This window comes from Rhinoderma darwinii, chromosome 1 (assembly GCF_050947455.1).
Source record: "Rhinoderma darwinii isolate aRhiDar2 chromosome 1, aRhiDar2.hap1, whole genome shotgun sequence".
NCBI lineage: Eukaryota > Metazoa > Chordata > Amphibia > Anura > Rhinodermatidae > Rhinoderma > Rhinoderma darwinii.
The window spans coordinates 16,313,200-16,335,654 of NC_134687.1; the positions used below are offsets into that span (position 1 = coordinate 16,313,200).

At 46.1% G+C, this 22,455-nt stretch overlaps 1 protein-coding gene across 1 annotated transcript in view; it reads right to left on the reverse strand.

The window, feature by feature from the left end:
- Window positions 1-1,354: 1,354 nt before the first annotated feature.
- Window positions 1,355-22,455, reverse strand: part of ADRA1D (adrenoceptor alpha 1D) — a 158,909-nt gene continuing 137,808 nt past the window's right edge. Inside the window, exon 2 of the mRNA XM_075848723.1 lies at window positions 1,355-2,530. Within this exon, the coding sequence (XP_075704838.1) occupies window positions 1,971-2,530 (560 nt within the window). The 3' untranslated portion in view covers window positions 1,355-1,970. The remainder of the gene's footprint in view (window positions 2,531-22,455) is intronic.

Here is a 22,455-nt window from a genome sequence, read left to right on the forward strand (position 1 = left end):
TTTTTTTATTTAATATATTTTTCTCATGTCAGGATTTCTTTTTCTTATAAAACATGTCCAAAAAAAATAAATAATAATAATAATAATAATACATAAATAATATTGTTTGTGCCTTCTACTCGTTATATACAATGAGAATTTTAACACAATGGGGTAATTTATCAAAACTGTTGCAAAGGGAAAAATGGAGCAGTTGTCAGTAGCAACCAATTAGGTTGCCGCTTTCATTGGCAAACCGGCCTCTGAAAAACAAGTGCTGGAAGCCGATTGGTTGCTTGTTACAAATGCCCCTTTGCACAGGTTTTGAAATATTTTGCCCAATGTGTTACTTTCAAAGTATTTCTCTCTGAACATGAATTTAAAGAGGCTCTGTCACCAGATTTTGCAACCCCTATCTGCTATTGCAGCAGATCGGCGCTGCAATGTAGATTACAGTAACGTTTTTATTTTTAAAAAACGAGCATTTTTGGCCAAGTTATGACCATTTTTGTAGTTATGCAAATGAGGCTTGCAAAAGTCCAAGTGGGTGTGTTTAAAAGTAAAAGTCCAAGTGGGCGTGTATTATGTGCGTACATCGGGGCGTGTATTATGTGCGTACATCGGGGCGTTTTTACTACTTTTACTAGCTGGGCGCTCTGATGAGAAGTATCATCCACTTCTCTTCACAACGCCCAGCTTCTGGCAGTGCAGACACAGCCGTGTTCTCGAGAGATCACGCTGTGTCGTCACTCACAGGTCCTGCATCGTGTCAGACGAGCGAGGACACATCGGCACCAGAGGCTACATTTGATTCTGCAGCAGCATCAGTGTCTGCAGGTAAGTAGCTACATTGACTTACCTGCTAACGCCGATGCTGCTGCAGAATCAACTGTAGCCTCTGGTGCCGATGCGTCCGACACGATGCAGGACCTGGGGCAGGAAGTGAGTGACGTCACAGCGTGATCTCTCGATAACACGGCTGTGTCTGCACTGCCAGAAGCTCGGCGTTCTGAAGAGAAGTGGATGACACTTCTATACACAACGCCCAGCTAGTAAAAGTAGTAAACACGCCCCGATGTACGCACATAATACACGCCCACTTGGACTTTTACTTTTCAACACTCCCAGTTGTACTTTTGCAAACCTCATTTGCATAAATACAAAAATGGTCATAACTTGGCCAAAAATGCTTGTTTTTTAAAAATAAAAACGTTACTGTATTCTACATTGCAGCGCCGATCCACTGCAATACGAGATAGGGGCTGCAAAATCTGGTGACAGAGCCTCTTTAAGGTTTGTTCTCCCAGGAGCGCAGTAATAATATTATTACCAAATCCAAATATTATATGTCGAAATAATTTTCTCCTCTTTGTTCATTTTAGTAATATTTAATAATAACAAATGCCAATTTGTCATATTTATGCCAAGAAATGTAAACTCCCCCCCGAATATTTGTGCAAATATAATAATTTAGTACGGTTTTTATATTTGATTTGAAAAATGTGGTCATACAGATAGAAAAATCTCTAAGCGGTAACTGGAAACCCATTGTACCCATTTTATGTAAAAAAAATAATTTTTGTTTTTACGACCTTCCAATGACCATGGGTGGAAGAGTTAGGTCAATATATCCAGTAAGACACACTTACCGAATCAACAAGTATATTGATAGCTAAAACCAATTTTAGTTGTGTTCAACTTCCCAAGGTATTGTGGGGTGGTCTTCTTTCCGATGATAGGGTTCACTAACCTGGATACATTGAGGATGACCAGCTCAAAAACATAACGGATATAAGTAATAGTCTAATATTTTAACGTTACCCTCTAGTGAGAACACCAAAAATTGAAACAGTCGAACCACCTTCTTCTAATTTTTTGAAATTCTTATATTAATACCAAAAATTCATTTATAATCCATAATTTTTTCACAAAAACACAATGACTCCCCCTCCCCAAATGGCAATAAAATCATGACAATATAGTACATATATTTAGATATCTGTTTCTCGGAGGCCGCAACAGTCCGTAAGATCGTACATTTGATACTCTAGCTCGGTAAAGTCATTGGACACAGCCATGGATATGGACTCAACCTCGTTCTTGTAGGCGGCCGACATATTACTTTTAGTTGAGCCGTTCTTTATTTTATTAGAAAGATTGTTCATTTTTTCTTTCAATTGAGACGAAGACTTTCGGAAAGGAGAGATGAGTTTCCAACGGTTAAAATCCATACTCTTCCTCTTTGTAGCAATTCCATGGTTACCCGGATTGAAAATAAATGAGGAGTTTACGGAGGAAAAGTCTGTAGTTTGTTCTGTATCTGAACCCCTCCTGGAACTGTTCATGGAAGTTCTCCATTGATGGTCGTAGACCCTCCAAAGAGGACGCCGTTTTCTGCGGCAGCGGCATCTCAGCAGTCTTATGAATGCCCTTTTGAATTCCTTGCTGGAACATGGGTATATAATCGGGTTGACGCAGCTATTAAAGTAACCCAACCAGAAGATGACTTTAAAGACTGCATCAGAAGGATTCAAAGCTGGAAAAAATGACCCTAAAATAGACAAAAATAAATAAGAAAAATAGTTCAGTCATATAGATCGTAACTTAAATGTATGCCGTGTATTTTATTATTATACATAGATATTATTTATTATATATATTACATTCTACACATAGAAGGTTCCATCAGCATTTCATGGCTCACATTCTCAATTGCTTTACATGCAAAACTTGTCGAAATTAGAGGGTATCCGTCATGAGACAGACCTTTAAATGTAAGGTGCCCTAACATGGGGAACTTGAAAGGGTTTTCCCATATCATAAAATGATGGCATATTGTTATGTCTCCACTTTGTGATCATTGAGAGTTGTTGAAGGAGACGCTAAATTATCGCTGCATCCCATTCATTTTTTTTCCAGCACAGTGGTGCACCCGACCCCCCACTGTGCAGGATACTGCAGAATGGCCCCTTTAAAATGAAACCAGCACTAAACCTGCGGAGCAGCCCCTTCATTATCAGCATCAGTGAGGTCCCAGCAGTCGATAGTACAATTGACACACTAAAAACACCCCTCCTGTCCATTAGGCAGTATTTACAACAGTGACACCTAGTGGTCAGTGTCATAGACATACTGCACAAGTGACAATGGTTTTATGGTGAGAAGTGTGCGCTAGCGAGTAATGCGTTCTGTTAATGTTGATACAAGTGGCACCAATACTGGTGACGTCCAATAGTGAATAACCAAAATAAGGGAACACATGTACCAACATGGATTATGGGGAGCCCAAATTGAGTTTCACCGAATTTTGGATTATTGCACCTCCTTGGCTGCCGACGAATATTAAATGAGTAGTTTACTTATGTCATCCCATTTTCATATGGAGCTAATAGAGGGATGGGGGGCCCCATTAAGGACACCCCTCTATTTGCTACAAGAAAAATCAGCTCAAAAGCAGATAGATAGATAAATAGATAGATAGAGAGAGAGAGAGAGAGAGAGAGGGGAGAGAGGAGAAAGAGAGAGAAGAGAGGAGAGAGAGAGCGGAGAAAGAGAGAGAGCAGAGAGAGGAGAGAGAGAGGAAAGAGATGAGAGAGGAGAGAGAGAGGGAGGAGAGAGAGGAGAGGAGAGAGAGGAGAGGAGAGAGAGGAGAGGAGAGAGATAGAGAGGAGAAAGAAAGAGAGAGAGAGATGAGAGAGAGAGAGAGAGAGAGAGGAGAGAGTCAGATATATGTATAAATAGATATGAGATAGATAGATAGATAGATAGATAGATAGATAGATAGATAGATAGATAGATAGATAGATAGATAGATAGATAGATAGATAGATAGATAGATAGATAGATAGATAGATAACCAGATTAGTTTGACAACACATAAAGCCTCAACCTCCTGCAGGACAGATACTTAAAGTGTTTCCTCGATGTTGCTCATACATGCCAGTGATAAAACGCCATGTTTGTTCCTGTCCATATTACATAAGCCGCTGCATGTTGACATTGGCTCTACCTTTATTCCACAGGCTCAGTTCAATCATAACAAAGCAGCAAAAAATGTCTCAGTTTCATTATTTTTTTTCAAAATATTTAACTCACTCAATTGCTTGGCTGCTCAGTGACGAAGATCAAAGGCCCGACAACAACCTCCTATCAACTACCCAAACAGCCAATGTGACAACTATTTAACATGGAGCTTAGAACAGTGGAACCCAGCAGGATATATACAGCTCACATCTGCTCATAGTGTAGCGGTAACTTGTTCTAAATAAGAATGTTTAAATTTGCTATGCCAGTCAAAAATAATATAATTTTGTCAATAGGGGGCAGTATTATAGTAGTTATATTCTTGTATATAGGGGGTAGTATTATAGTTGTTATATTCTTGTATATAGGAGCAGTATTATAGTAGTTATATTCTTGTATATAGGGGCAGTATTATAGTAGTTATATTCTTGTATATAGGAGCAATATTATAGTAGTTATATTCTTGTATATAGGGGGCAGTATTATAGTAGTTATATTCTTGTATATAGGAGCAGTATGATAGTAGTTATATTCTTGTATATAGGAGCAGTATGATAGTAGTTATATTCTTGTATATAGGGGCAGTATTATAGTAGTTATATTCTTGTATAATGGGGCAGTATTATAGTAGTTATATTCTTGTATATGGGGGGCAGTATTATAGTAGTTATATTCTTGTATGTAGAGGAAGTATTATAGTAGTTATATTCTTGTATATAGGGGGCAGTATTATAGTAGTTATATTCTTGTATATAGGGGCAGTATTATAGTAGTTATATTCTTGTATATAGGAGGCAGTATTATAGTAGTTATATTCTTGTATATAGGGGCAGTATTATAGTAGTTATATTCTTGTACAGAGGGGAAGTATTATAGTAGTTATATTCTTGTATATAGGAGCAGTATTATAGTAGTTATATTCTTGTATATAGGGGGCAGTATTATAGTAGTTATATTCTTGTATATAGGAGCAGTATTATAGTAGTTATATTCTTGTATATCGGGGCAGTATTATAGTAGTTATATTCTTGTATATCGGGGCAGTATTATAGTAGTTATATTCTTGTATATAAGGGCAGTATTATAGTAGTTATATTCTTGTATATAGGAGGCAGTATTACAGTAGTTATATTCTTGTATATAGGAGCAGTATTATAGTAGTTATATTCTTGTATATAGGAGCAGTATTGCAGTAGTTATATTCTTGTATATAGGAGCAGTATTATAGTAGTTATATTCTTGTATATAGGGGGCAGTATTATAGTAGTTATATTCTTGTATATAGGTGTTAGGGATCTGCCAGGTACTTCATCTAGCTATACTCCTGGGATTAATCAATCCACACCTGAGGCCAGACCTGTTCGACTGACACCATCTCCCACCAACCAGGGTGGCAGGCTCAGGAGTGGGAGAGCCTATCGCGGCCTGGTCTGTCGGAGTTAGCTCCGCCCCCTGCCCTTTATTACCTGCCCTGTGCTCTCCCTCAGTGCTTGTAATTCTTTTGGATTCCTGGCCCCACTGCTGCTTGCTCCAGCCTGCTTCTGCCGTGCTTCTGCCTTGCTGCAGTTCTGCCTGACCTGCTTTGCTTTGCCCCTGGCTTGCTTCTGTCTCCGTGCCCGCTCGGGTGTACTCACTTCGTCCTGGTCCTGACTGTTCGTTCGCCGCCCCGTTCCCTCGTGGCGTTCCGTGGCTACTGCCCCTTCCCTTGCGTGTTCCCTGTTTGTCTTCCTGTGCACTTAGCCAGCGTAGGGATCGCCGCCCAGTTGTACCTCGTCGCCTAGGGCGGGTCGTTGCAAGTAGGCAGGGACAGGGCGGTGGGTAGATTAGGGCTCACTTTCCCTTCACCTCCTTCCTGCCATTACATAATTACAAGCCCTTACCTAGTCTACCATTTCTCCTACGCTGACGCTATCATGGACCCCCTTGAGACCCTGACCCAGCAGATGCAGGGCCTCTCCCTACAGGTCCAGGCCCTGGCCCAAAGGGTCAATCAGGGTGACGCTGCTTTAGTAGTACCCCTCACCTCACCTCTAGAACCTGACCTCAAGCTACCTGACCGGTTTTCAGGGGACCGTAAGACGTTTCTCTCCTTCCGGGAGAGTTGCAGACTGTATTTCCGCCTAAAGCCCCACTCCTCAGGTTCCGAGAACCAGCGGGTGGGTATCATCATATCCCGACTCCAGGAAGGGCCCCAAGAGTGGGCCTTCTCCTTGGCTCCTGACGCCCCTGAACTTTCCTCTGTTGATCGTTTTTTCTCTGCCCTCGGACTAATTTACGACGAGACTGACAGGACTGCTTTAGCCGAGAGTCAGCTGGTGACCTTACGTCAGGGTAGGAGACCGGTTGAGGAATACTGTTCTGATTTTAGGAAGTGGTGCGTAGCTTCTCAGTGGAACTGTAAAGGATCTGCCAGGCACTGCTTCGGGGTTAATTCCCAGAATTAATCAGTCAACACCTGAGTGTACATCCCTGAGACAGACACCAGCTTCCTCCACTCAGGCTGGCAGGCTTAGGAGTGGGAGAGCCTATCGCAACCTGGCCAGACTCAGCTAGCTCCCGCCCTCGGTCTATTTAAGCCTGCTCTTCCTGTCCATCTGTGCTTGTGAATTCTTTCCTTGAGGTTTCCTGGCCCAGCTACAGCTCCTGCTACCTTTTGATCCTGCTCCATACAGACCCCGGCTTACCGACTACTCTTCTGCTTTTCGCTTTGTACCTCGCACTCTCCTGGCTTGACTCGGCTCGTTCACTACTCTGTTGCTCACGGTGTTTCCGCGAGCAACTGCCCATTTCCCTTGCTTGTATTCCCTTGTTTGTTTGTCGTGTTTGTCATGCACTTACTGAGCGCAGGGACCGCCGCCCAGTTGTACCCCGTCGCCTAGGGCGGGTCGTTGCAAGTAGGCAGGGACAGAGTGGCGGGTAGATTAGGGCTCACTTGTCCGTTTCCCTACCCCCCCCACCATTACAAATTCACAAGCCCTATACCTAGTCTACCCTGGTCCCTGACACCATTATGGAACCCCGTGAAACCCTGGCTCAGCAAATGCAGGGTCTCTCCCTACAGGTCCAGGCCCTGGCTCAGAGGGTCAACCAGCCTGATGCTACCTTGGTAGTTCCCCTCACCGCACCCCTTGAACCCCACCTCAAGTTGCCCGACCGGTTCTCAGGTGACCGGAGGGCTTTTCTCTCCTTTCGGGAGAGTTGTAGGCTTTACTTTCGCTTAAAGCCTCACTCCTCAGGTTCTGAGAGCCAGCGGGTGGGTATAATTATGTCCCGGCTCCAGGAAGGGCCCCAAGAGTGGGCCTTCTCCTTGGCTCCTGGCGCCCCTGAACTTTCCTCCGTTGATTGTTTCTTTTCTGCCCTCGGACTTATTTATGACGAGACTGACAGAACTGCCTTTGCCGAGAGTCAGCTGGTGATCTTACGTCAGGGTAAGAGACCTGTTGAGGAGTATTGCTCTGACTTTAGGAAGTGGTGCGTAGCTTCTCGGTGGAATGACCCTGCCTTAAGGTGCCAGTTTAGGTTGGGTCTGTCGAATGCCCTGAAAGACCTGCTAGTTAGTTATCCCTCTTCTGACTCCTTAGACCAGGTTATGGCTTTAGTGGTACGACTTGACCGACGTCTCAGGGAACGACAACGTGAACGTTTATGTGTTTTTTCCTCCGACTCCCCCATGATGCCTCCCGAAGTCCCGTTGCTTCGTTTCTCCCCTAAAGACTCAGAAATACCTATGCAACTCGGGGCCTCCGTGTCCCCTCAACAACGTAGAGAATTCCGCAGGAAGAATGGTCTCTGCTTCTACTGTGGGGATGTCAAGCATCAAGTAAACAACTGTCCCAAGCGTAAGAATGCTGTCAGAGAGCTCCCGCGTCTAAGTGATCATCGGGGAGGTCACTTGGGCGCACAGGTATTTCCCGTAAATATGAAACGTACTAAGATATTGCTTCCCTTTCAGGTCTCTTTTGGTGGTAGGTCTGCTACCGGCAGTGCCTTCGTGGATTCAGGGTCCTCTACTAATATCATGTCTGTGGAATTTGCTATGTCTCTCGCTATGCCTCTGATTGATTTGCCTAAACCTGTTCCGGTAGTGGGTATCGACTCCACTCCTCTTGCTAATGGTTATTTTACACAGCATACCCCTGTTTTTGAACTCCTTGTTGGCTCCATGCATTTGGAGCAATGCTCTGTACTATTGATGCAGGGATTATCGTACGATTTGGTTCTAGGTCTTCCCTGGTTGCAGTTGCATAATCCTACGTTTGACTGGAATACTGGGGAGCTAACCAAATGGGGTAATGAATGTTGTACGTCATGTTTTTCTGTTAATTCTATTTCTCCCCCTAAGGAGGTGAATACGCTACCCGAGTTTGTTCAGGACTTCGCTGATGTTTTCTCTAAAGAGGCCTCCGAAGTATTACCGCCTCATAGAGAATACGATTGCGCTATCGAATTGGTACCAGGAGCTAAGCTTCCTAAGGGTAGGATATTTAACCTTTCTTGTCCCGAACGTGAAGCCATGAGGGAGTATATCCAGGAATCCCTGGCCAAGGGTTACATTCGTCCCTCTTCTTCTCCGGTAGGTGCTGGCTTCTTCTTCGTAGGGAAGAAGGATGGGGGTCTTAGGCCATGCATTGACTACCGTGGCCTGAATAAGGTCACGGTAAGGAACCAGTATCCCCTTCCTTTGATTCCTGATCTCTTTAATCAGGTTCAGGGGGCCCAATGGTTCTCTAAATTGGATCTACGGGGGGCGTATAACCTTATTCGCATCAAAGAGGGGGATGAGTGGAAGACTGCGTTTAACACGCCCGAAGGCCATTTCGAATACCTCGTCATGCCCTTTGGGTTGTGCAATGCCCCTGCGGTCTTCCAGAACTTCATAAATGAGATTTTGAGAAATTACCTGGGGATATTTCTTGTAGTGTACCTTGATGACATATTGGTGTTTTCCAGGGACTGGTCCTCCCACATAGAGCATGTCAGGAAAGTGCTCCAGGTCCTTCGAGAAAACAAACTGTTTGCCAAAATCTAAAAATGTGTATTTGGGGTACAGGAGATACCATTTTTAGGTCAAATCCTCACTCCTCATGAATTCCGCATGGACCCTGCCAAGGTTCAGGCTGTGGCTGAATGGGTCCAACCTGCCTCCCTGAAAGCGCTACAGTGTTTTTTGGGGTTCGCTAACTATTACAGGAGATTTATTGCTAACTTCTCGGTCGTCGCTAAGCCTCTTACGGACCTCACTCGCAAGGGTGCTGATGTCCTCCATTGGCCCCCTGAGGCCGTCCAGGCTTTTGAGACCCTCAAGAAGTGCTTTATCTCGGCCCCCGTGCTGGTTCAGCCCAACCAAAGGGAGCCATTTATTGTGGAGGTTGACGCGTCCGAGGTGGGAGTGGGGGCCGTCTTGTCCCAGGGTACCAGCTCCCTCACCCATCTCCGCCCCTGTGCTTACTTTTCTAGGAAGTTTTCGCCCACGGAGTGTAACTATGATATTGGCAACCGCGAACTTTTAGCCATTAAATGGGCATTTGAAGAGTGGCGCCACTTCCTGGAGGGGGCTAGGCACCAGGTAACGGTCCTTACCGACCACAAGAATCTGGTTTTCCTAGAATCTGCCCGGAGGCTAAACCCGAGACAAGCTCGATGGGCGTTGTTTTTTACCAGATTCAATTTTTTGGTTACCTATAGGGCCGGGTCTAAAAATATTAAGGCGGATGCACTGTCGCGTAGCTTCATGGCCAGCCCTCCTTCGGAGGAAGATCCTGTTTGTATTTTGCCTCCAGGTATAGTCATTTCCTCTATCGAGTCCGATTTAGTCTCTGAAATTGCTGCTGATCAAGGTTCAGCTCCTGGGAACCTTCCTGAGAACAAGCTGTTTGTTCCCCTGCAATTCCGGCTAAGGGTACTTAGGGAAAATCACGACTCCGCACTATCTGGCCATCCAGGCATCCTGGGTACCAAACACCTCATTACCAGAAATTATTGGTGGCCTGGTTTGCCTAAAGACGTTAAGGCCTACGTCGCCGCCTGTGAGGTTTGTGCCAGGTCCAAGACTCCCAGGTCCCGACCAGCGGGCTTACTGCGTTCGTTGCCCATTCCCCAGAGACCTTGGACACATATCTCCATGGATTTTATCACCGATTTGCCTCCATCCCAAGGCAAGTCGGTGGTGTGGGTGGTGGTAGACCGCTTCAGTAAAATGTGCCACTTTGTGCCCCTCAAGAAACTACCCAACGCCAAGACGTTGGCTACCTTGTTTATCAAACACATCCTGCGTCTCCATGGGGTCCCCGTCAATATTGTTTCTGACAGAGGGGTACAATTTGTTTCATTGTTTTGGAGAGCCTTCTGTAATAAGTTGGGGATTGATCTGTCCTTCTCCTCTGCTTTCCATCCTGAAACCAATGGCCAAACGGAGAGGACTAATCAGTCTCTAGAACAATACTTAAGATGTTTTGTCTCTGACTGTCAATTTGATTGGGTTTCTTTCATTCCCCTCGCCGAATTTTCCCTTAATAACCGGGTCAGTAACTCGTCAGGGGTCTCTCCCTTTTTCTGTAATTTTGGGTTTAATCCACGGTTCTCCTCCGTTTCACCTGGTTGTTCCAACAATCCCGAGGTGGAGGTCGTTCATCGGGATCTGTGCACAGTCTGGGCCCAGGTTCAGAAGAACCTAGAGGCGTCCCAGAGCATACAGAAGGCTCAGGCCGATAGAAGACGTTCTGCTAACCCCCTGTTTGTGGTCGGGGATCTGGTGTGGTTGTCATCCAGGAACTTGCGTCTCAAGGTTCCGTCCAAAAAGTTTGCTCCCCGGTTTATTGGGCCGTATAAGGTCATTGAGGTCCTCAGTCCTGTCTCTTTCCGGCTGGAGTTACCCCCGTCTTTTCGTATACACAACGTGTTTCATGCCTCCCTCCTGAAACGCTGCTCCCCGTCCTTGGCCCCCTCGAGGAAACCTCCTGTTCCCGTCCTCACCCCTGAGGGGGTGGAATTTGAGGTGGCCAGGATCGTGGACAGCAAGATGGTCCAAGGCTCCCTCCAGTACCTGGTCCATTGGAGAGGATACGGGCCCGAGGAGAGGACTTGGGTACCCGCCCGGGATGTTCACGCTGGGGTATTGGTCAGGAGGTTCCACCTGCGTTTCCCCAGTAAGCCAGGTCCACTTAGAAAGGGTCCGGTGGCCCCTCATATAAGGGGGGGTACTGTAAAGGATCTGCCAGGCACTGCTTCGGGGTTAATTCCCAGAATTAATCAGTCAACACCTGAGTGTACATCCCTGAGACAGACACCAGCTTCCTCCACTCAGGCTGGCAGGCTTAGGAGTGGGAGAGCCTATCGCAACCTGGCCAGACTCAGCTAGCTCCCGCCCTCGGTCTATTTAAGCCTGCTCTTCCTGTCCATCTGTGCTTGTGAATTCTTTCCTTGAGGTTTCCTGGCCCAGCTACAGCTCCTGCTACCTTTTGATCCTGCTCCATACAGACCCCGGCTTACCGACTACTCTTCTGCTTTTCGCTTTGTACCTCGCACTCTCCTGGCTTGACTCGGCTCGTTCACTACTCTGTTGCTCACGGTGTTTCCGCGAGCAACTGCCCATTTCCCTTGCTTGTATTCCCTTGTTTGTTTGTCGTGTTTGTCATGCACTTACTGAGCGCAGGGACCGCCGCCCAGTTGTACCCCGTCGCCTAGGGCGGGTCGTTGCAAGTAGGCAGGGACAGAGTGGCGGGTAGATTAGGGCTCACTTGTCCGTTTCCCTACCCCCCCCCACCATTACAGGAACGACCCGGCCCTAAGGTGCCAGTTTAGGTTAGGATTATCTGACGCCCTGAAGGATCTGCTGGTTAGCTACCCCTCGCCTGACTCCCTTGACCAGGTTATGGCCCTAGCAGTACGACTTGACCGACGTCTCAGGGAACGTCAGCTAGAACGCTTCAGTGTGCTCCCCTCTGACTTTTCTGCGATCCCCCCCGAGGTCCCGTCTCCTCGCCCCTCCACGGAGGACTCGGAGGTACCTATGCAACTCGGGGCCTCCATGTCCCCTCGACAACGTAGGGAGTTTCGCAGAATGAATGGTCTCTGCTTCTACTGTGGGGACGACAAGCATCTACTGAACACCTGTCCCAGGCGCAAGAATAAGAAGCCGGAAAACTTCCGCGCCTAAGTGATCATCGGGGAGGTCACTTGGGCGCACAGGTATTTCCCGTTAATGTGAAACGCAATAAAATTTTGCTTCCCTTTCAGGTCTCGTTTGCTGGCCGGTCTGCCACGGGCAGTGCTTTCGTGGATTCTGGCTCATCTGCTAATATCATGTCTGTGGAATTTGCTATGTCTCTAAAGATGCCTTGTATTGATTTACCTTATCCTATCCCTGTAGTAGGAATCGACTCAACCCCCCTTGCTAATGGTTATTTTACTCAGCATACTCCTGTTTTTGAACTCCTGGTTGGCTCCATGCATTTGGAGCAGTGCTCTGTACTGGTGATGCAGGGATTATCGTCTGATCTGGTTTTAGGCCTTCCCTGGTTGCAGTTGCATAATCCCACATTTGATTGGAATACTGGGGATTTCACCAAATGGGGTAATGAATGTCTTATGTCATGTCTTTCTGTTAACTCTATTTCTCCCCGGGAGGAGGTAAACACGCTTCCTGAGTTTGTTCAGGACTTCGCCGATGTGTTTTCTAAGGAGGCCTCCGAGGTGTTGCCCCCCCATAGAGATTACGATTGCGCTATCGATTTGGTGCCTGGTGCCAAGCTTCCTAAGGGTAGGATATTTAATCTTTCATGTCCTGAACGTGAAGCGATGAGGGTGTATATCCAAGAATGCCTGGCCAAGGGTTTCATTCGCCCCTCGACTTCTCCTGTAGGTGCTGGCTTCTTCTTCGTGGGGAAGAAGGATGGTGGTCTTAGGCCGTGCATTGATTATCGAACCTGAATAAGGTCACCGTAAGGAACCAGTACCCACTTCCTTTGATTCCGGATCTTTTTAATCAGGTTCAGGGAGCCCAATGGTTTTCTAAGTTCGATCTACGGGGGGCATATAACCTTATCCGCATCAAAGAGGGGGATGAGTGGAAAACTGCGTTCAACACACCCGAGGGTCATTTCGAATACCTGGTCATGCCCTTTGGGTTGTGTAATGCCCCTGCTGTCTTCCAGAATTTTATTAATGAAATCCTGAGAGAGTACCTGGGTAATTTTCTTGTTGTGTACCTTGATGACATACTGGTGTTTTCCAAGGACTGGTCCTCCCACGTGGAGCATGTCAGGAAGGTGCTCCAGGTCCTTCGGGAGAATAATCTGTTTGCTAAGACTGAAAAATGTGTCTTTGGGGTACAGGAGATACAATTTTTAGGGCAAATCCTCACTCCTCATGAATTCCGCATGGACCCTGCCAAGGTTCAAGCTGTGGCGGAATGGGTCCAACCTGCCTCCCTTAAGGCGTTACAGTGTTTTTTAGGGTTCGCCAACTATTACAGGAGATTTATTGCCAACTTCTCGGTCGTCGCTAAGCCTCTTACGGACCTTACCCGCAAGGGTGCCGATGTCCTCCATTGGCCCCCTGAGGCCGTCCAGGCCTTTGAGACTCTCAAGAAGTGCTTTATCTCGGCCCCCGTGCTGATTCAGCCCAACCAAGAGGAGCCATTTATTGTGGAGGTTGACGCTTCCGAGGTGGGAGTGGGGGCCGTCTTGTCCCAGGGTACCAGCTCCCTCACCCATCTCCGCCCCTGTGCTTACTTCTCTAGGAAGTTTTCGCCCACGGAGAGTAACTATGATATTGGCAACCGCGAACTTCTAGCCATTAAATGGGCTTTTGAGGAGTGGCGGCACTTCCTGGAGGGGGCCAGACACCAGGTAACGGTCCTTACGGATCACAAGAATCTGGTTTTCCTAGAATCGGCCCGGAGGCTTAATCCTAGGCAAGCTCGGTGGGCACTATTCTTTACCAGATTTAATTTCTTGGTTACCTATAGGGCTGGGTCCAAGAATATTAAGGCTGACGCTCTGTCACGTAGTTTCATGGACAATCCTCCTTCCGAGAAGGATCTTGCTTGTATTTTACCCCCTGGTATAATCGTCTCTGCCACGGATTCTGATTTAGCTTCTGATATCGCGGCTGATCAGGGTGCAGCTCCCGGGAACGTCCCTGGGGACAAACTGTTTGTTCCCCTGCAATACCGGCTGAGGGTACTCAGGGAAAACCATGACTCCGCTCTATCTGGTCATCCTGGCATCTTGGGCACCAAACACCTCATTACCAGAAACTATTGGTGGCCTGGGTTGCCTAAAGATGTTAGGGCTTACGTCGCCGCTTGTGAGGTTTGCGCTAGGTCCAAAACCCCTAGGTCCCGACCTGCGGGCCTACTACGTTCCTTGCCCATCCCCCAGAGACCTTGGACCCATATCTCCATGGATTTTATCACCGATTTGCCTCCATCTCAGGGCAAGTCGGTGGTGTGGGTGGTAGTCGACCGCTGCAGCAAGATGTGCCACTTTGTGCCCCTTAAGAAGCTACCTAACGCCAAGACGTTAGCTTCTTTGTTTGTGAAACACATCCTGCGTCTCCATGGGGCCCCAGTCAATATCGTTTCTGACAGAGGGGTACAATTTGTTTCCTTATTTTGGAGAGCTTTTTGTAAAAAGTTGGAGATTGATCTGTCCTTCTCCTCCACCTTCCATCCCGAAACTAATGGCCAAACGGAAAGGACCAACCAATCCCTGGAACAATATTTAAGGTGTTTCATTTCTGACTGTCAATTCGATTGGGTCTCATTCCTTCCCCTTGCTGAATTTTCCCTGAATAACCGGGTCAGTAACTCGTCAGGGGTCTCCCCGTTTTTCTGTAATTTCGGGTTTAACCCAAGGTTCTCCTCCGTCTCCCCTGGTTGTTCCAATAATCCTGAGGTAGAGGAGGTTCATCGGGAACTGTGCACTGTCTGGGCCCAGGTTCAGAAGAACCTAGAGGCGTCCCAGAGCGCGCAAAAGATTCAGGCGGATAGTAGACGTTCTGCTAACCCCCGGTTTGTCGTCGGGGATTTGGTCTGGTTGTCGTCCATGAACTTGCGCCTTAAGGTCCCGTCCAGGAAGTTTGCTCCCCGATTTATTGGACCTTATAAGATCATTGAAGCCCTCAACCCTGTATCCTTCCGTCTGGAGCTCCCCCCATCCTTTCGCATACAGGACGTCTTCCATGCCTCCCTCCTTAAACGCTGCTCCCGTCCTGGTCCCCCTCGAGGATACCTCCTGTTCCCGTTCTCACCCCTGAGGGGGTGGAATTCGAGGTGGCCAAGATTATGGACAGTAGGATGGTCCAGGGCTCCCTCCAGTACCTGGTCCATTGGAGAGGATACGGGCCGGAGGAGAGGACTTGGGTACCTGCCCGTGATGTTCACGCTGGGGTATTGATCAGGAGGTTCCACCTCCTCTTCCCCACTAAACCGGGTCCCCTTAGTAAGGGTCCGGTGGCCCCTCATAAAAGGGGGAGTACTGTTAGGGATCTGCCAGGTACTTCATCTAGCTATACTCCTGGGATTAATCAATCCACACCTGAGGCCAGACCTGTTCGACTGACACCATCTCCCACCAACCAGGGTGGCAGGCTCAGGAGTGGGAGAGCCTATCGCGGCCTGGTCTGTCGGAGTTAGCTCCGCCCCCTGCCCTTTATTACCTGCCCTGTGCTCTCCCTCAGTGCTTGTAATTCTTTTGGATTCCTGGCCCCACTGCTGCTTGCTCCAGCCTGCTTCTGCCGTGCTTCTGCCTTGCTGCAGTTCTGCCTGACCTGCTTTGCTTTGCCCCTGGCTTGCTTCTGTCTCCGTGCCCGCTCGGGTGTACTCACTTCGTCCTGGTCCTGACTGTTCGTTCGCCGCCCCGTTCCCTCGTGGCGTTCTGTGGCTACTGCCCCTTCCCTTGCATGTTCCCTGTTTGTCTTCCTGTGCACTTAGCCAGCGTAGGGATCGCCGCCCAGTTGTACCTCGTCGCCTAGGGCGGGTCGTTGCAAGTAGGCAGGGACAGGGCGGTGGGTAGATTAGGGCTCACTTTCCCTTCACCTCCTTCCTGCCATTACAATAGGAGGCAGTATTATAGTAGTTACATAGTTAGTACGGCTGAAAAAAGACACATGTCCATCAAGTTCAACCAAGGGAAGGGAAAAGGGAAGGAAAAATTTCTACACATAGGAGCTAATATTTTTTTGTTCTAGGAAATTATCTAACCCTTTTGTAAAGCCATCTACTGTCCCTGCTGTGACCAGCTCCTGCGGTAGGCTATTCCATAGATTCACAGTTCTCACTGTAAAGAAGCCTTGTCGCCTCTGCAGCTTGAACCTTTTTTTCTCCAGACGGTGGGAGTGCCCCCTTGTTTTTTGAGGGGGTTTTACAAGGAACAGGATTTCACCATATTTTTTGTATGTGCCATTCATATATTTATATAAGTTAATCATGTCCCCCCTTAGTCGTCTTTTTTCAAGGCTAAATAGGTTTAATTCTTTCAATCTTTCCTCATAACTTAAAGGCTGGGTTCACACGTGGCGGAATTTCACTTAAATTCCGCAGCGGTGCCGTTTGTCCATTGACTTACACTTTAATTTAGCAGTGTTCGTTTAGACGAGGCGTAAAATTCCGCTGCGGAGCATAGGCTGCGGAGCGGAATTTGGTGTCCGCAGCATGCTCTGTCTGTTGCGGAGCAGTGGCGGACTCATGGCGGAATTTCTCCATTGACTTCAATGGAGAGTCAAAATTCCGCAATGAAGTCCGCAGATCTTATGTGTGCTGCGGAGCGTATTGGTTTTACTACCATGACATTTCTTCATTCTGGCTGGACCTATGTATTTCTAGGTCTACAGCCAGACTGAGGAAGTCAATGGGGCTCCCGTAATGACGGGAGCGTTGCTAGGAGATGTCTGTAAATAGTCACTGTCCAGGGTGCTGAAAGAGTTAAGCGATCGGCAGTAACTGTTTCTGCACCCGGGACAGTGACTACCGATCTCAATATACATGTATCTGTAAAAAAACATATAAGTTCATACTTACCGAGAACTCCCTGCGTCTGTCTCCAGTCCGGCCCCCCAGGATGACGTTTCAGTGTAAGTGACGGCTGCAGCCAATCACAGGCCAAGCACAGGCTGCAGCGGTCACATGGACTGCCGCGTCATCCAGGGAGGTCGGGCTGGATGCCGAAAGAGGGACGCGTCACCAAGACAACGGGCGGTAAGTATGAACTTCGTTTACTTTCACTAGGGAAAGTGCTGTCCCTTCTCTCTATCCTGCACTGATAGGGAGAAGGGAAGCACTTTTCCCGCAGTCCGCAGCAGCTAGTCCGCATCAATTTACTGCACATTTTGTGCAGATCCGCAGCAGAATCTGCGACGCAGATTCTGTGCGGCATTGATGCGGACAGTTGCGGAGGAAATCCGCCACGTGTGGTCATGCCCAAATTCTCCATGCCCCTAATTAGCTTCGTTGCTCTTTGTATTTTTTCCAACTCCAGGGCATCCTTTCTATGAACTGGAGCCCAGAACTGAACTGCATATTCTAGATGAGGCCTCACTAATGCTTTGTAAAGTGGTAATATTACATCCCTGTCCCGCGAGTCCATGCCTCTTTTAATACACGACAGTATCCTGCTGGCCTTTGAAGCAGCTGATTGACACTGCATGCTGTTATTGAGTTTATGATTTACAAGTACACCCAGATCTTTCTCAACAAGTGAATCCGCCAGTGTAGCTCCCCCTAGGACATATGATGCATGCAGGTTGTTGGTACCCAGATGCATAACTTTACATTTATCTACATTAAACTTCATCTGCCAAGTGGACGCCCAAACACTTAGTTTGTTTAAATCTGCCTGTAATTCATGAACATCTTCCATAGTCTGAACTATATTACATAGCTTGGTGTCATCTGCAAAAATAGAAATAGTGCTATTAATCCCATCCTCTATACCATTAATAAATAAGTTGAATAATAGTGGTCCCAGCACTGAACCCTGGGGTACACCACTTATAACTGGGGACCATTCAGAGTAGGAATCATTGACCACAACTCTCTGGATACGGTCCTTGAGCCAATTCTCAATCCAATTACAAACTATACTTTCTAAACCTATAGTCCTTAATTTACCCATTAGGCGTCTATGGGGGACAGTGTCAAATGCCTTTGCAAAGTCCAAAAACACTAAATCCACAGCGGCCCCTCTGTCTAGACTTCTGCTCACCTCTTCATAAAAACAGATTAGGTTGGTTTGACAGCTTCTGTCCTTAGTAAAACCGTGCTGGCTGTCACTTATAATGCTATTTATTGTCACATAATCCTGTATATAGTCCCTCAATAGCCCCTCAAACATTTTCCCCACGATGGATGTTAAGCTTACTGGTCTATAATTACCTGGGGAAGACCTAGAGCCCTTTTTGAAAATAGGCACCACATTTGCCCTGTGCCAGTCCCTTGGCACTATACCAGTCACTAGAGATTCTCTGAATATTATGAAGAGGGGGACAGAAATAACTGAACTAAGCTCTTTAAGAACTCTAGGGTGTAACCCATCTGGTCCCGGGGCCTTGTGCACATTTATTTTATTTTATTTAGCTTGGACCATCTCTACATTCATCCAATTCAGTATATCAACAGATATATTAACAACGCTGGCACCGGCTACATCAGCTGCTCTTTCTTCAGTTGCATATACAGAGCTAAAGAACCCATTTAGTAACTCTGCCTTCTCTTGATCCCCTGTGATCAACTCCCCATTACCATTATCTAGGGGTCCTACATGTTCAGACCTTGGCTTTTTAGCATTTATATACTTGAAGAATTTTTTGGGATTTGTTTTACTATCCTTGGCCACCTGCATTTCATTTTGTATTTTTGCTAATTTTATTACATTCTTACAGATTTTATTAAGCTCTTTATATTTTACAAAGGCTGCAGCTGTACCCTCAGATTTGTATTTTTTAAATGCCCTTTTTTTGTCATGTATTGCCCCTTTCACAGAAGGTGTAAGCCATGTGGGGTTTAATTTGAGTCGTTTATACTTGTTACCTATAGGAATAAATTTTGCACTATAATTACCCAAAGTCGATTTGAAAATCTCCCATTTATCATTTGTTCCATTATTTGACATTAGTTCTTCCCAGTCCATATCCTGAATATGGACTGGTTATATTCTTGCATATAGGAGCAGTATTATAGTAGTTATATTCTTGTATATAGGAGGCAGTATTATAGTAGTTATATTCTTGTATATAGGAGCAGTATTATAGTAGTTATATTCTTGTATATAGGAGCAGTATTATAGTAGTTATATTCTTGTATATAGGAGCAGTATTATAGTAGTTATATTCTTGTATATAGGGGCAGTATTATAGTAGTTATATTCTTGTATATAGGGGCAGTATTACAGTAGTTATATTCTTGTATTTAGGGGGCAGTATTATAGTAGTTATATTCTTGTATATAGGGGGCAGTATTATAGTAGTTATATTCTTGTATATAGAGGGCAGTATTATAGTAGTTATATTCTTGTATATGGGGGCAGTATTATAGTAGTTATATTCTTGTATATAGGAGCAGTATTATAGTAGTTATATTCTTATATATAGGGGGCAGTATTATTGTAGTTAATTTCTTGTATATACGGGGCAGTATTATAGTAGTTATATTCCTGTATATAGAGGTCAGTATTATAGTAGTTATATTCTTGTATATAGAGGTCAGTATTATAGTAGTTATATTCTTGTATAAAGGAGCAGTATTACAGTATTTATATTATTGTACATAGGGGGCAGTATTATAGTAGTTATATTCCTGTATATAGGGGGCAGTATTATAGTAGTTATATTCTTGTATATAGGAGCAGTATTATAGTAGTTATATTCTTGTACATAGGGGGCAGTATTATAGTAGTTATATTCTTGTATATAGGAGCAGTATTATAGTAGTTATATTCTTGTATATAGGGGCAGTATTATAGTAGTTATATTCTTGTACATAGGAGCAGTATGATAGTAGTTATATTCTTGTATATAGGAGCAGTATTATAGTAGTTATATTCTTGTATATAGGGGCAGTATTATAGTAGTTATATTCTTGTATATAGGGGCAGTATTACAGTAGTTATATTCTTGTATATAGGGGCAGTATTATAGTAGTTATATTCTTGTATATAGGGGCAGTATTATAGTAGTTATATTCTTGTATATAGGGGGCAGTATTATAGTAGTTATATTCTTGTATATAGGGGGCAGTATTATAGTAGTTATATTCTTGTATATAGGGGCAGTATTACAGTAGTTATATTCTTGTATATAGGGGGCAGTATTATAGTAGTTATATTCTTGTATATAGGGGCAGTATTATAGTAGTTATATTCTTGTATATAGAGGGCAGTATTAGGGCAAAGCCACACGTGGCAGAATTGCTCTTGAATTCCGCTGCGGACACTCCGCAGCGTTAATCCGCAGCGGAGCCGTTTCTCCATTGCCTTCCACTTCTTTTTAGTAGGCTTCGTTTAGACGAGGCTGAAAATTCCGCTGCGGAGCATAGGCTGCGGTGCGGAATTTGGTGTCCGCAGCATACAATGGATGTTGCGGACCAGTGGCGGACTGGTTGCGGACTCATTGCGGAAGTTCTCCATTGACTTCAATGGAGATTCTAAATTCCGCAATGAAGTCCGCAGCTGTCATGCACATGTGCTGCGGATGAGTCTTGCTTTTTTGACATGACATTTCTTCATTCTGGCTGGACCTATGTATTTCTAGGTCTACAGCCAGACTGAGGAAGTCAATGGGGCTCCCGTAATGACGGGAGCGTTGCTAGGCGACGTCAGTAAATAGTCACTGTCCAGGGTGCTGAAAGAGTTAAGCGATCGGCAGTAACTGTTTCTGCACCCTGGACAGTGACTACCGATCCAAATATACAGCAACCTGTCAAAGAAATAGAAGTTCATACTTACCGAGAACTCCCTGCTTCTGTCTCCAGTCCGGCTTCCCAGGATGACGTTTCAGTCTAAGTGACGGCTGCAGCCAATCACAGGCTGCAGCGGTCACATGGACTGCCGCGTCATCCAGGGAGGTCGGGCTGGATGCCGAAAGAGGGACGCGTCACCAAGACAACGGCCGGTAAGTATGAAATGCTTTGACTTTCACTAGGGAAAGTGCTGTCCCTTCTCTCTATCCTGTACTGATAGAGAGAAGGGAAGCACTTTTACCGCAGTCCGCAGCAGCTAGTCTGCATCAATTTACTGCACATTTTGGGCAGATCCGCCGCAGAATCTGCAACCCAGATTCTGTGCGGCATTGATGCGGACAGCTGCAGAGGAAAACCGCCACGTGTGGGCATGCCCTTATAGTAGTTCTATTCTTGTCCATAGGAGAGGATAGACGTGTGCTTGTGAGCTCCCTGTTAGGACTATGCATGGCTTCTGACCCAGGTGGAGGGGAGGGGTCCTGGGCTGATGATCCTGGGAAAGCCCAGAGTCTGGAGTTTGGCCTGCAGCATGGAGACGGTGGAGGTGATGATCTGGAAATGGTGGCTGGTGAGTCAACTGAATTTCATGATGTTGGTGAATTGTGCACAAAAATGACAAATAAAAATATCTTTAAAATGGAAATGCAAGTTCGCAAATTGAGAACTGAAATTAACCAAGAGACTGATCCAAAGGCAAAGCTGATGAAATGTGAGTGTCTGGATGTTTGCACACGTGAGCTGGTGATATTGAAGGAGAGATTGCAGAAAGAATCATGCACAGTACCCAAAATAAAGAACCGGGCAATGGAGAATAAAAGGGAGACCAGAGCCCAAACTGTGAAGAGGAAAAATATCATTGCAAAAAAAGACACTGACTATAAGACTGTGTATAATATTGTGGCGCAGGGAAACCCTGGAAGATAGGAGTGTGCAGTGGCTGGAGGTTCACAACTCCCATCATGAGTGGGGTCTGTGCAATCAGTCAACAAAAATGCTGCTGCTGCTAAAGCTGCAGAGAAATGTGTGCCAGCTGACGAGGGGTTAACTGCAGTAGACTCTATGTGCAGTACTGATGAAGTGAATGCGAGTGGCACTCCTGGGAGTGAGCAAGAAAGTGCCTCATGTCCTGATATTATAAGTGAGACCTCGCTCAGCGCGGTGATTGACAGTCTGATATCTGATGAACCAGCGGCACAGGCTGAGGCGGACATTGCAGACCCTGTTCTGGAGGTTCAGCCATCCGCAGTGTCAGTGAATGGAGTGCAGGTTACACAGCGATCAGGAGCAGACACAGGAGGATCTGCAGTACAATCAGCTGAGGAGAGGTCCAGTCCTGACCCACCTGCTGACAGACCTCAGTACAGGAGACTGTTCTCCAGCGTCACAAGACCGACTAACCCCACACCTCAGAGGAGGAACGTGGTCAGAATCTGGTTCTCAGGACCAGAGGAAAACCTCCCCTCAGACTCTACATTGGAAAAGTTTTGTTGAAGGAATTT